This window comes from Lissotriton helveticus, chromosome 12 (assembly GCF_964261635.1).
Source record: "Lissotriton helveticus chromosome 12, aLisHel1.1, whole genome shotgun sequence".
NCBI classification, from domain to species: domain Eukaryota; kingdom Metazoa; phylum Chordata; class Amphibia; order Caudata; family Salamandridae; genus Lissotriton; species Lissotriton helveticus.
In genome coordinates this window covers 402,689,130-402,704,095 of record NC_136073.1, presented here as the reverse complement: position 1 = coordinate 402,704,095, position 14,966 = coordinate 402,689,130, and the positions used below count along the sequence as shown (strand labels likewise).

General features: G+C 44.3%; 1 protein-coding gene across 4 annotated transcripts in view; it reads right to left on the bottom strand.

Moving 5' to 3' along the window:
* The window catches only part of CYLD (CYLD lysine 63 deubiquitinase), a 491,869-nt gene that overhangs the window by 256,941 nt on the left and 219,962 nt on the right, over positions 1-14,966 (bottom strand). For all 4 annotated transcript variants that reach the window (XM_078670509.1, XM_078670506.1, XM_078670508.1 and 1 more), the window contains one exon: positions 5,743-5,853. In XM_078670509.1, the coding sequence (XP_078526635.1) occupies positions 5,743-5,853 (111 nt within the window). The remainder of the gene's footprint in view (positions 1-5,742; positions 5,854-14,966) is intronic.

Below are 14,966 nucleotides of genomic sequence, written 5' to 3'. Positions count from 1 at the left end.
TTTCCCGGGTATAATTTAGATCCACATCTGTAACAAGCAGTGTTAGTTTTTTTTTAACACTTGTCTGAAAGGTCTGTTAGCAATAACAGCATTAACCGAATTAGCAATGTCTTGTAAAGGAGTTTTAAAAGAGTTGTGAGGTTGATCATTTTGAAGAACTTTGGAGGTGATGATAGACCTCTCAATACTCTTGGCGATATCTATAGTTTCTTGAAGTGTAGGTTTCCTACAACTAAGTAGGCATTCTTGTATTTTCCTATAATAGCAAGCAAAGACAAATTGATCCAGAATGTAAATGTCTGGATTTGCCTCAAATTCACAAGTTGAAGCTAAAACCCGCAGTTGAGCAATATATTCTTCTACCGTTTCATCTTCGCGTTGCTTTCTCCTAAAGAAATTTTGTCTTTCAAGCATTATATTTGACTCTTCGTCGTAATGTCTTGCGAGACGAGATAATGCTTCATTATAAGAATTCCAATGCTCTGCGTCACCTGCCTCTCCACTAGGAGCAGGAAATGTGGGTAAGTTTTCAAATACATGCTGTGCTGCTAGACCTAGGCAACCATACCAAATTGCAGATTTGCGTTCCGGAGAATATTTTACGGCATCAATGGTGACAATATGGTTCTCAAAAGCCTTAGTCCATTGACGCCATGGAATACTTGGTTTTCCAGGATGCTGTAAGAAGGGAGGAGGTTGCGCAAATTGTTGTGAGGTAGCCATAGATGAAAGGGTTATAACAAAGTAAATATGAAGAAAAACAAACGTAAAATTAAATTAACAATGATATTTTCTAAATATTGAAATGGTAATGATCAATAAATGGCTGATTGGTTGAAAAGTATGGTGAGCCCATCACCGAATGGGAGGCTCAGAGATTAACAACAGGTGCAAACTTAAATGAAAACGAATGGTGTGCCTGTCACCGTTAAATTGCGCAGGCTGAATGATGTACAAGGGTTTTAAGTTCTTAATAAAAATAAAATGAAGAAGGTGTGCCTGTCACCACAGAAGCGTGCAGGCTAGATCCTACCTTCAAGTACAAGTGTCTTTTCCAGCGTTGGTAAATGGAGAAACTTGAAGCGATGCGTTGCTAAGCAACCAAATGAAGCTAAAATGGCTGTTCCGTGGAGACGCTTACGTGGAGATCTTGGGACGTGATTAGGCTGCGTCAGACAGCGTCGTGGAGTCGTGCTCCCGTTGCTAGGGGGACAAATCACGAACTGACGGACGTCATCTTGCAGCTTACTAAACTCCCAAATTGTCGGAGAAATGTGTCAAAAGAAAGGCGAGGAGGTGTCGGCGAGGCAGGAGCGCAGATCAACGAGGAGGTGCCGATGGAAAAAAGCTTGGCTGGTGGGTGCAGGACGCGTGGTTTCTTCGTACACTCGTTGCCAAATGTAGTGAAGAGGCTGGAGGCTTCTTTATGGCAAAATGCTTGAAGTTTATTCACAATTTAACAAAACCCACAACCAGAGCTCCAGCTGCGCACCAGGACTCCAGACAACTGACTATCGATGTCAGAACCCTGGGACACACCGAGCAGCGTCCGATTATGGAACCCTCTTTAAACATACACATGAGTGGCACGGAACATCTGAATGCCACGGGACATCCTCGCGCCGTACCCCAGCGCCAGGATGGAGTAAGTATACACTACAGTAGTCAGGCACCCTGTTGCCCTAGTGTCACAATAATTTGGATTTAGCCAAAATACAATAGTCTACTGACCAAATCACATCTATCCAAACTAGTGTGAGCACATATCACTCATGCTATGCAGAGGTATTCAACAGGGCTGCCCTACTTCACCACTCATCATTAGCATATTACTAGAGCCTTTGACCCAAGCAATGAGTAAAAATCCACATTTAAATGTGTGTCATTAGCATATCTTTCTCATGGACAGCACTCTAACTACACTGCAAAAAATACTCTTAGAGTTAGCAACAGATGAAAATATATATTTTTTTATATTATCCTAAGACATTCTAGTGGTTTAACAAAACTAAAGCTTGTGAAACTGATTGATGGTTTTACCTGGCACAAACAACAGATTTAATACCTAGAAATATATCTGGCAAAATGACGCTCATCTGTTTACAAATATAGCATAATAAGAATAGTGAAGAACTTCCTAAAAACTTGCCAGAGGTGAACACTTGAGAAATGTCAGACCTGTGTAGAAGTAGCTCAGGTAAGATTAACTTTTTGATAAACCATGTGCATGGCGCAATCACTGCCAGTACTGATTCCACCATTAGATATGAAGCAGATACAGGTCTTCATGTTCAATGTTGTTGGGGCCAACCAACAACCACAGCAGAACGTATTGTATTGTATTGTAATTGCATTTATATAGCGCTTACTACCCCTGACGAGGCGTCAAAGTGCTTTTTCGGCGGGTAGCACGCCACTCCGGGACCCATAGAGGATTAGTGTTGAATTAGTATAGTGAAACATGCAAGTACATTTTAAGTGGTGGATAGGTAAGTCAGTTATTTGGATTTGGAATGATAGCAGAAGGATAGAGGAGGACAAAGGTTTGTATTTATTTATCGCTCACTTGTTAACGCATGCTATTCAGGAAGCCTATAAAGGATTAGTGGTGAATTAATATGGTGAAATATGAGGTAATTTCAGTGGTGGATATTAGTCTGTTACTTGGAGTGAGAAGGATAGCGGATGGATAAAAGGGGAAGAAAGATTTGCATTCATATAGCACTTGTTACCCCTGATGGGTGTTGAAGCGCTTTTCTAGAGAGTAGCACGCCACTCCGGAACCCATAAAGGATTAGTGTGTAAAATTAGTATAGTATAAATATGAAGTAATTTGAGTAGTAGATATGTTATTCAGTTATTTGGGCAGTATATTAGTATAGTTGAATATGGAATATGGAATTTGAGAAGTGAACATGTTAGACTGTTAATTTTGATTGAAAAGCATAGTGGAGGGATAAAAGAGTGAAGGATTTTTTTTTAAGGTCTTAGCAGTAGGAAGAGGCTTTTGGATGAGTAAAAAGGAGTTTTGGAGGGAAGGAGTCAGAGGGGAGAGTTTAGAAAGGTTTGTTTTAGGGGATCGGTGTAGTAAAAAGAGGTGTCAGATGATGCAAGGAGGGGTAGAGCAGGAGAGAGTCTAGAAAGGGTTATTTTGGCGATCATAGTAGTGGTATGGGGTTTGGGATAAATGAGAGTGGATGTAGAGGATATATTGATAGATGTATAGGATGTGAGATAGGGTAGTGCATTAGAAGGAGTAGTAGAAAGAAGTTTGAGATGAGTCAGAAGGTTGGGCTAGAAGATATATAGAGCGAAGTATAGGCTTAGAAATAAGCTAGTGCATTGGTGATGAGGTGTTGCGCTCTGAAGATCTTGTTGTGCTGGTGTGTTTTATTGGATTGGTCAATTAGAGACTGAGATTAACAGTGGACTGCATAAGAACAAAGACCGGTTTCAGTAACGCTATGATGGCTTGTTTGGCTTCCCAGAAAACACAGAGCATACCATGTTAATATGGTAGAATTGCCACATTTGCATATTAAGTAGTAGTGACCGGCTTGTGGGCATTCATTGGTACACCTAATTGCAAAAGCATGAGGACACCTGAAAACTCCTAATTTTGTGGGAATTCACATACACCTTATATTAAGCCTCTCATCATTCAAAGTATGCAAATGTATTTGTGTCAGTGACACTCTTTTCCTAAACAACCATTAAAAGAGTAACTTTTACCTTTCCATAGCCAACCAGAAAGCACACACATCTATATGACAGAATCTAGATCCCTTTTGTATCCAGGTAGGTCAAACCTAAGGACACAAAGAAGTTTGTGATGTTGTCCTTCAGTGATTTAATGAAAAACGTCAACCCACAAGAAGACAGTTGATTAACAATTAGGAACATAACAGATTAGTTTAAAGAGTGCAAGCCCTTCAACAACTGTTAATACCAAACTGAGGGTGTATTCAATCGACTTCACATGTGATATTTAATCATAGTTTGAATGTTGTAAACTGTCCTTGTAGGGAAGGCTAGACTAACTGTGGTTTTCAGTACTGCCTCTATGAGCAGGATGTCCTGAGAGCCCACTAGGTGAGACTTGGGCTTGTTTAACGAAAAGAGCAGCTCAAACAGCAACTTGGTTGCTATGTGAAGATGGCGAGACACCATTTCTGAAGAAATTAATTTGAGGAGCTAGTCGAAGAGGCAAGGAAATACCGAGATCATGGGCTGTCTGAGATGAGCTGCACCCACGGCCATCACCTTCATGAAGAGCTGAGTGGCAGAAGTGAAGCCAAATGTGAATGGGGAGGATGGGTGCAGGGTTCTGTTGGAAGGGTAGGGCATACCCCCTTTTCCATAATTTGGTAGATCCAAAGGTCTACCAAGATTGTCACATTATTCACTTTACTTTTCTTTCTGTAACAGCAAAGTGTGAGGAGTTTGTAAACACCAATCCCATGTTAAAAAAACATAAGCTGCAATTTGTCAGCAGCCATATCCTGACATTTGACCTCTGATCTTTGAAGCACAGCAAATATGACAAAATAAATACAGTATTTGAAGGCATCTTTATTAATTGCTTGGACTTCCACGACTCACCCATAACCGTCTCATGACCCGCTGTTTGGGAAACACTGCACTAGACAATCTTTGACAGAAAAGGCTGTTCTAACGTATGACTGATGACAGTAACATTAGAAGGCAGAAGCTATTTTTTAATCCCAGGTCTAGGAGGGTTCTCCTAACAGGGGGCTTGTGAACCAACAAATATTACACTTTTAACCTTGGCGTACTGTTTGCCTTTTATAATATGTGATCAGACATGCTGTGTTTTCTTTTTAAGGCTTTGAATTCTTTATTGTTATGTCTTGGCATAAAATTGTCCAAGTATCTAAAGTGTTGAGTCGGTACTTCACACTGTTGACAAATTGATGACACAGATTTTAATGATTTCTTTGTCACTGTCTGACTATAGTTGTCTACAGGGATAATGTCTCAATGATTAAACCATGATGATGTCCTCTACGTACATTGACATAAAAAATAAAAACCTAATGAAATTTGCTGAAACAAAAAAAAAACGTCATGCACCCAACCCCAGAACCATCAACCCTAGTTTGATAGGCTCACCAGACCCCTGCTGCACTCACTGCAATAAATTCATACTGTTTAACGGCACAATAGAACAACAGGTGAATTTTAGAGAACAAAAAGAACAATGGTAACTAAAGAACAGAGGGCCTGATGAGAAAATGTAAACTTACACTTTTCTGTAAGTTTACTACTTTTCGGTATTCACAAAGGTAAACTTACACCAAAAGTTTAACTTTGCTACCTTTCGGTATTCACAAAGGTAAACTTAGACTAAAACTCTAACTTTACTTGTAGCAACTTACCTTTGGGAATTCGGAAAAGTAGTAACTTCCCACTATGTAAATAAAGACATTCTTGGTATGAAAAAAAGTGTGTAAAGGTGAATCTTTGCAATAAAGTGGCAGCATTAAAAGACTGCAAAATGTTAATCATTACACTGACCAAGTAAATTAAAGTCCTCCAGATGCTGTTCTTTTTCTTTGGTCTTGGCATACTGCACTCACATAAACCACTCGCACACCGCAATTATGTACATTACTATTTGTTTAAAATTTCAGTTTAATTCTCAGGGATTAGCTTTTGAGAGCATACTTGTTTGCATGTCAAATGTAATATTATAGCTATGAATTTTAAAAAAATGGCTACCTTCGTCAATGTACCAAGGACTTTTTGACTTGGGTTGGGAATCACTCGATGTCCCATTCAAGGTGTAAAAATATTCTGATCTGCTCCTCCTTCCAAGCTCAGGGGTTGTTGCTGTGAATAAAAAATTTGTTAGTTCAGAATTAAATATTTTAAACATTCAATTAAGTTGAAATCTATACATTGGTGGGCAAGTCCTATTCAGCAAGGAGCTTGCACAATTTTAAAAGCGAACTTTAAAAAAAGTTGTTGACTCTTGCCAGCATCTATTGTTCTTTTTTTTTTTTTACCTTAGCTGGTCCAGGACAGAAACTATTTTCTTCTCTGCATCACATGCGTGTTCCACTTGTAATTAGGCATTCTATATAATTTCTTCGGTGAACCAATCTCCTAATGTGTACTGTAGTCTTTTACTGATATACAACAAGTGAAACATATAAACATCTCCCCTTTATAATCTATTGAGCTTACACTACAAACTCCGGTTTTCGCTGTCTTCACTGCTGATGTTTTCTTTACATTCTTCGTCAATACTCACCTCACCCTTTCTCGATTTCTCACTTTGCTGTTCTTTTTCTTTGGTCTTGGCATACTACACTCACATAAACCACTCGCACACCGCAATTATGTACATTACTATTTGTTTAAAATTTCAGTTTAATTCTCAGGGATTAGCTTTTGAGAGCATACTTGTTTTTTCATAAATTTCGAAATATTTTATTTCATTTCAGAACTGAAAACATAATAAAGCTGTACAGGGATTATAAAAAGTTAAAACGCAGCATAATGAAATCAGATAAAAAATAAGTGTATCTTCTCATGCAAAGATACTCTACATACCTAACAAAGCATTGCAACAATCATTAATTTACAGATTATATTGAGGAAAGCAATGCAAGCCTGATAGTTATGATGTGACGTTGTACTTGTGAGGGTGTAACATTTAAGCCAATATTAGCTGAATTTGTTTTGTTATATATATGTTTATGTGCTGTAATAAAGAATATAAAACATAATAAACAACCACACCAAACTAAAATAAACAAGCATTAGCAAATTAAATGAAATCAAATATGTAGAGAACACTAAACCCAAAGGTGTTGAGGCACTGAGCCAAAAAATAGCCATCCCAACATAGATCAAAGAAGAACTAAGGGTGATACCTATGAAAAGAAAAGCCTTGTTTTTAAGTAGTTTTTTAAACAAACAAAACAAGCATTGGCATAGCCAATAGGTCTCGCTTTTGGGACCTTTAGCCATGCAACTGTTGATGTTGTTGCACCAAGGATATTGTGCTGCATTACTAAATACTTATAAGGTCCCAAAAGCGAGACCTATTGGCTATGCCAATGCTTGTTCTTTTAGGAGTTGAGAGTGACATCCTAGAGAGGGCTGCGCCTTGGCACTTGTTATCTAGTGGGTGTCAATCATATGGAACTGTCTCGAAGATGAGTGTGACATCCTAGACAATTATAGCTTAGCACTTATCTATTGGATGTCAATCAAAACCCCATGGTTAAAACATCCATTATTCACGGAGATCCATCTTTAATTCTAAGTATCATGTGTTCCCCCTTTGCGATGTGGACACTGTCAAGCCAAACATATTCATGAGCTATATCCAATAAAGAACAGCTTTCAACTCAAGTCTCGGTTAAACCATGAGGGAAGGGACCGAGGGTCCGCGGCTGTGATAGGGTGTAATGCTTACACTGTTCGAGTGCCTCTGCTTTCTCAGATTTGGAGCTAATCAGTGCTTTTGGAGCTAATCAGTGCTCTTCCAGCTCAGTGACAAATACTTGTGAACAGCCTGCCAATGGTGCAGGCAGAGTTCACGGAGCTACGAAGTGGGGCGGGGCTTCGTGATGAGATACAGTGATATTCGATAAAGTGACTGATGACAGGTCAGTGACAAATGTCTACCTGCTGCCAGTGACACTGCGCCCAGTACTGCTGCAGTAGTGTTTAGTGAAGCAATTTGTCGTATTGGAGTAGCAGCATCACAACTGGGAGAGACGAAGGTGCTACGTGATGTGCAGTGGTACAAACACTAGGTTAGAGACTCAGTGGCAAGGCGAGCAGTAAGTATATAAGTAAGCAGTAAGTGAGGACCGAGAGAGATGTGCAGTGATGAGGGAAGTGGATTGTAGAGGTGAGGTGTAGTTACTGAGGTGGCACGTGTCATAACGTGGCTGCCTGACCCTGTGTGTGACAGGACAGGCAGCACAGGAAGGGCGTGGGGAGGAGAGGAAGTAGGAGGCAACAGTTAGTTACGAGGTACACACGTAACAATAAAGACGTGTTGACTGTACCTCCTCTGGCTCGTGTTTTATTGAGGGCTAATAGCGACAATGGCGACAAGGGTGGGATCCCTACAGTAAAACCCCACGTCGCTTTCAAAGCCCCGCTGTTTGCAAGCAGCCGAACACTCGAGCCTGCAGCCCCCCTGTCGGAGCGGTGCCGGAGCGGCGGAAGACGCGCCCAAGTGCCGACGGGCTGCCCCCCTGCCTCCTGTCCCCACAGCAGCGCGGAGAGAAGGAAACCGCCGTGCTCAGAAAATACAGGGACGTCCTGGTGCCCAACAATATTACAGCCGGCTACAATGAGAAAAGCGCGAGAGACGCTACAAACACCCTGCTGAGGCAAAAGAGCGCGAAAGACGCTGCTGCCACCCCGAAGCGAAGGAGAGACACGCTGTGGTCCCTACTAAGTCAGGTGAGTCCACAAAGTAAAGCGACTGCCCCAAACACTGAACTTTGCATGAAAATAACGTATTCCTGCACAGAATTCAACTTTCTAAATAGTACCACGTGTCACCAACGGCGGCCATTTTGAGGTCAGGCGTGGCCCATAGACTTACATATACTCTTGCTGGAGCGGCCATTTTAGAGTCAGGCACCCTGAAATACCTACATAAAGTGGGCCAAATAACTCTAAGCTCTGTTCACTGAGCATGTCAGTGCAACCCAGTTCATCCAGTGATACCGGAGGAACGCCAGCAACGGTGACACCAGCGACACCAGGGACACAAACTCCACAAACTCCACCACCCAACGCTGTCATAATGAACAACACAGGGCCCCAACCAATCATGGGACTATCATATCTCCGGCCACCCGAACCATTGGAACTTACCTCTGGAAGTAGCATGGGCCCTAAATGGAAGACCTGGTCCGAGGATTTCGAGGACTATATGACAGGGGCACAAGTTCAGGACCCCAAACAGAAACTAGTTGCCCTACGCAACTTAGTGGGAAAGGACATTGCTCAACTTATCAAAGAATTGCCCAATGCAGCCACTGCCTCATATGATGACGTCAAAGGAATCCTCGACAGGCAATTCTTGCACAAGTACAACCTTGATTACGAGCGATACACGTTCAACCTAGCTACACAAGAAAAAGAAGAACGAATGGGTGATTTCATATTACGCATTCGACGACTAGCCCGACACTGCAATTTTGACGACTTCAACACTGAGGACGCACTGCGACTACGCATAATTGAAGGATGTCAATCCGAGTCACTAAGGCGGCGCCTGCTGAAAAAACACTATTCACTAGCAGAAATTGAAGAAATGACACGTATAAATGATCAGGCAGAAGACCATGCCAAGAAAATGGAAGGGAACAAATCGGACAAGAAGGAACAGGCATTTCGCCTTCAAGCAAGAAGCCACAAGGATCGACAATACAAGACGGACCGAGGGAAATCGAGACAATCGACTCACCACCACTCACCTCACAGACCCAGAACGAGTCACAGATCAAGAGAATCACGCTCTGCCAAATCCACCAAGTCACGCTCAAGCTGTTACCGATGTGGACAGGACTATCCACATTCAGGCCAATGCCCAGCCATGGGACAACGCTGTCACCACTGCGGCAGAGACAATCACTTCGAAAGTGTATGCCAGGCCAAATCGTCAAGACAAAGATCATCACGCTCAAGACAAAGATCCTCCAGAACCCAATCCTCAAAACACCATCATGACATACTCGGGCGCCCGGACTTGCCTCACTTCCTGGACACACAGTGGGGTACTCAGCAGTGGGGGGGACGGGTGCCACTGTGTAGCCTTTGGTTTCTTCATATGTTGTATGTAAGATATCGCTTTGTGGAACTCAATAAAAATATATTTGATCAAAAACACCATCATGCACGAGCTGTCAAGGATCAAGAAAGACGCTCCACCAGCTCGTCACGATCCAGTGATCACTCCCTCGATTCACGCCAGTCTCGTCGGTCGAGGTCAACATCAAGTGACTCTGCGACACACACACCCGTGTCTCAAGACAGTGATGAATACATATGCATGGTCTCAGATCCAGACCGGCTGCGAAAATACAAGAAACTAGACATCCGAATTGGAAGCCACCCAGCCAAATTTGTCCTAGACTCAGGCGCCTCCCTGAATTACATCTGTGCGCTAGAACATCAGAGCATGAAGCCACGCCCGGTGCTAGAACCAGCAGCCGTGAGAATATTCACATGGATGTCTCGGAAACCACTAACGTGCCTAGGCCGTTTTCACACTACCCTAACATTTCGGGATCGGACAATTCCAGCATATATCCATGTGGTAGAAGGTCCAGACATAGCTGACTGCCTGCTCAGTTTGCCAACAGCAGAACGGCTCAAACTGGTAGAACTCCTCTACATGACTGAAGACGCACCAGACATTGTGGCAAAATTCCCCAATCTATTCAAAGGGTTGGGAAAGCTAAATCACTTCAAAGTCAAATTACACATAGATGACCGTGTCACGCCAGTAGCACAACATCATCGGAAAGTACCATTTCATCTGCAACAGGCCGTAGATGATGAATTGCAAGAACTACTCAAAGCCGACATCATTGAACGCACTTCTGGCCCTACCCCTTGGATATCACCTGTGGTCGTCGTCCCCAAAAAGGGACAAAACAACAAAGTGCGTCTCTGTGTAGACATGCGTGCAGCCAATGTAGCCATTGAACGTGAACGTCACCCCGGGCCACACATCAGTGACATGATTGCCCGTCTCAATGGAGCCACCGTGTTTTCAAAATTGGACCTTAACAAAGGTTATCACCAGCTTAAACTCCATGAACGGTCTCGCTATATCACCACGTTCACAACCCACCAAGGCCTTTTTCGCTATAAACGCTTAAACTTTGGCATATCATCTGCCGCTGAAATCTTCCAAGAAACCATCCGACGGGTGATACAAGGCATACCGAACTCCTTCAACTATAGCGATGATCTACTGGTGTATGGCAAGGATCAAACAGAACACGACACAGCCCTTGACCGAGTGTGCCATGCACTCCTCACCGCAAATCTCACCTTGAACTCAGCCAAATGTGAATTTCACAAATCACACCTGAAATTCTATGGACACATCTTTTCCAAGGATGGTATGACACCAGACCCCGAAAAGGTGTCAGCTCTAGCAGACACGCCAACACCTCAAGACGTGAGTGACCTTCGCTCATTCCTCGGCATGGCAAGCTACTGCTCTCGATACATACAGGACTTTGCAACCCTTAGTCATCCGCTACGTGAACTCACTCGGCAAGGCCAGCCATTTGAATGGACAGATGCCTGTCACCACTCCTTCAAGAAAATCAAGAAGGCGGTCAGCTCTGCGATCAATCTGGCCTATTTTGATGCAAAAAAGCGAACGGAACTCACTGTGGATGCCAGTCCGGTTGGCCTCGGCGCCATCCTTGCCCAGTACACGGAGGACTCCGACCAGCGTCACATCATTGCATACGCCAGCCGTAGTCTCACTGACACCGAGACTCGGTATTCCCAACCAGAAAAGGAAAGCCTAGCTGTGGTCTGGGCGTGTGAACATTTCCACCTCTTTGTCTATGGCAAGCATTTCACCATTGTCACGGACCATCAGGCTCTCATCACCATCTTCGGCAATCCCAAGGCCAAGATGCCTCCACGCATCGAGCGATGGGGCCTCCGTCTGCAGGACTATATTTACACCATTGTCCACAGGCCAGGGAAATCAGACAACCCTGCTGATTATATGTCACGCCACCCGAAACCCTCTGCCACTGCTCCGCTTTCCATTGCCGAGGAGTACCTGCACTTCGTCATTGATGCAGCGTGTCCTCCCACAGTCCCGCTGGCCGCCATTCAGGAAGCATCCACCCATGACCCCGTCATCCAGGCCGTGTCCGAACGCATCCGTAACTGCTCCTGGCGCCACGTGCCAGACGACCAAAGTTCTCTCTCTCGGGAGCTTCTCGCATTCAGTCATGTCCAAGATGAACTCTCCATCAGCAGTGACGGTCTCATTCTGAGAGGGGGGAGGATTGTCATTCCTCAGAAACTGAGACAAGGAGTCATCAACCTTGCCCACGAAGGCCATCGCGGGACAAGTGCCACCAAGAAAGCGCTAAGAGAACGGGTTTGGTTTCAGACACTGGACCAGATGGTGGAAGACACTCTCAAGGACTGCACATCATGCCAGCTAGTAAGTCGAGATGACCCGCCTGCTCCACTACAGATGTCTGAACTACCTGAAGGAGTGTGGCAGCAAGTGGCTGTAGACTTCTTTGGACCCCTGAAGTCAGGACAATACATTCTCGTCATTATGGACGAATACTCCAGATTCCCGTTCGCCCAACTCATACCATCCACCAGAGCATCTGCAGTAATTCCAATACTCGACGAAACATTTGCAGCATGGGGCATTCCCCTACGTGTCAAGTCTGACAATGGGCCTCCATTCAACAGCAACGAATTTGCCAACTTCGCGACACATCTAGACTTCAAACATCAAAGAATCACACCACTGTGGCCACAAGCAAATGGCATGGTGGAAAGGTTTATGGGAACATTAAAGAAAGCCGTGCAACAAGCAGAGCTGGCTCACAAAGACATTCAACAAGCACTGAATGAAGTGCTGAGAGCATATCGCACCACGCCTCACAGTACCACAGATCAATGCCCAGCCACTCTCATGCTAGGGAGAGTTCCACGCACCCGGCTACCCACCATTGCCAGTGCGAGCCAGTCAAGACCAACCAACATTGATCATGAAACACTAGTCAACATTGATCACGACAAGAAACTGAAAATGAAAACATATGCTGATCAGCGAAGACATGCAAAGCACACGGATATCAGAGAAGGAGATTGGGTGGTAGTTCGACGAGATCGAGGAACCAAAGCAGACAGTCGCTACCTGGCACACCCACTAAAAGTCAGCCGTCGAAAAGGGACAATGATCACGGCTCAAGGCGATCACAAGAAAATAACACGAAACGTATCACACTTCAAGAAATGCAACCCACCTGGGACAGATGACCGCCACCAGTGGGAATCGTCCACCGAATCTGAGAGTCGAAGTAGAAGCAGTGACTGCGGCTCATCCAGCCCGGCAAGACAAGACCACCCGGTGCGTCACCGACATACCTCAGAAAGATCAGAGAGACCCCGACGACAAGTTCGACGGCCGGAACGCCTCATTGAAGTCATCTAAGGATACAGTAAGACTTTGTACAAAAGGGGGAGATGTCATAACGTGGCTGCCTGACCCTGTGTGTGACAGGACAGGCAGCACAGGAAGGGCGTGGGGAGGAGAGGAAGTAGGAGGGAACAGTTAGTTACGAGGTACACACGTAACAATAAAGACGTGTTGACTGTACCTCCTCTGGCTCGTGTTTTATTGAGGGCTAATAGCGACAGCACGGAGCAGAGTAATGAATAGAAACTGTCAGTGGAACAGGAAGAGGAACGGTGTGATGGTTAATAGGTGTAGAGGCATTGGGGCGGTAAAGTGGAAAGATGAGCGGTAGTGTGAGCAACGAGCGGTTCAGTGTGAAAGGGAGGGGTAGATGGCTGGGAGGAGGAAGCACAATTCCGCAGAGCTGAAGTCAGGAAGCATATCCTTGTCATTTCCTAGAAATAAGTCTGTGGAGGTAGTCGGAGCCTCATTACAGGGCCCTCGCATCCTTCCTGCAGAACATCAAACCGGGAAACGCGTCTAACAAGACGAACAATGCTTATTGCCGTAAAAAGCCAAAGAGAAAGAGATCAGCTGCAGTTTTCATCAGAAAGCTTAGCTTTCATGTCTGATGTCCTGAAAAAGGGAAAGCAGCTTTTAGAAGCATTTTTATGACAAAGGATTCGCTTTCTTCAAAGTGTAGGAGATGACAGTGAGGCAGAAGCTGCAGGAGAGCGTGCAAGACCGTGCAGTACCACAGACAAAGGGAACAAGCATTGGCCGCGCAACCGTAAAAGTAAAGCAGCGCGGCCGTGAAAGCGAAAGTGACCGCGATGACGAACTCTTTGCTAAGCACGCAAGGGATGCACGCGCAGCTTTGGAGAGGTGGAGGGAGGCGTGCGCGCTTGTGCGCGTAACTACAAGCTGGTGGCCGGAAAAAGCCTGTGGATAGCACTTCCAAAACCCGCTAAGGAGTAGTTTCTTACCTGTAACTCCAGATCTGTAGTAGGGGTGTCTCTGTTATAGTCATAATCTAGTGAATAGTCCCGCCCATGTGCGTGGACCCCGGAGCAATCAAAAATAATCTCTTAAACTGTCTTCTTTACAGTCTTGCGTAGACACTTAAGAGAAAATTAAGACAAATAATGCAGCCTAACATATTCAAGGCTACAAAGGCCACCACTTCATCTTAACAGTGAAAAGGATAGCCTACCATGTTCGGTTTTACACTATTTACCAAGTGTTCCTCACAGGGAAAAGTCCCCTTCACCAAAATCCTTGAAATGATAGAGAGGAAGGGTTGGACAGACAAGCCCCCATAGGCTGCCATTATGTGTCTGGAAAAGGGATACCGTGCCTTTAAGGAACTCTCCAGAGACTCTCGGTATCCCAGAATACACAGCCAAAGTCCTTTTTGTTTTCAGTTCTTTTTGAAGGTGTATAAAGCAAGGCCTGTAGCATACATTACAGTACCATTTTCTCCACCGGGGAGGAGGGCGGTCGCTTATGACTATAACAGAGATACCCCTACTACAGAACTGAAGTTACAGGTAAGAAACTACTCCTTATGTAGTAGGGGATCTCTGTGTATAGTCATTATCTAGTGAATAGAATGGCAAGCCCATCCCAAAAAAACAACCTGGCGGTGAAGAAAAACAGACAACACCTCTATTGTGCAAACAGATTTCTCAACGAAGCCTGCCCAACCGGAGCATCTGCTCTCGCATCAGAGTCCAGACAGTAATGCTTAGCAAAGGTATGGACTGACTTCCAAGTGGCA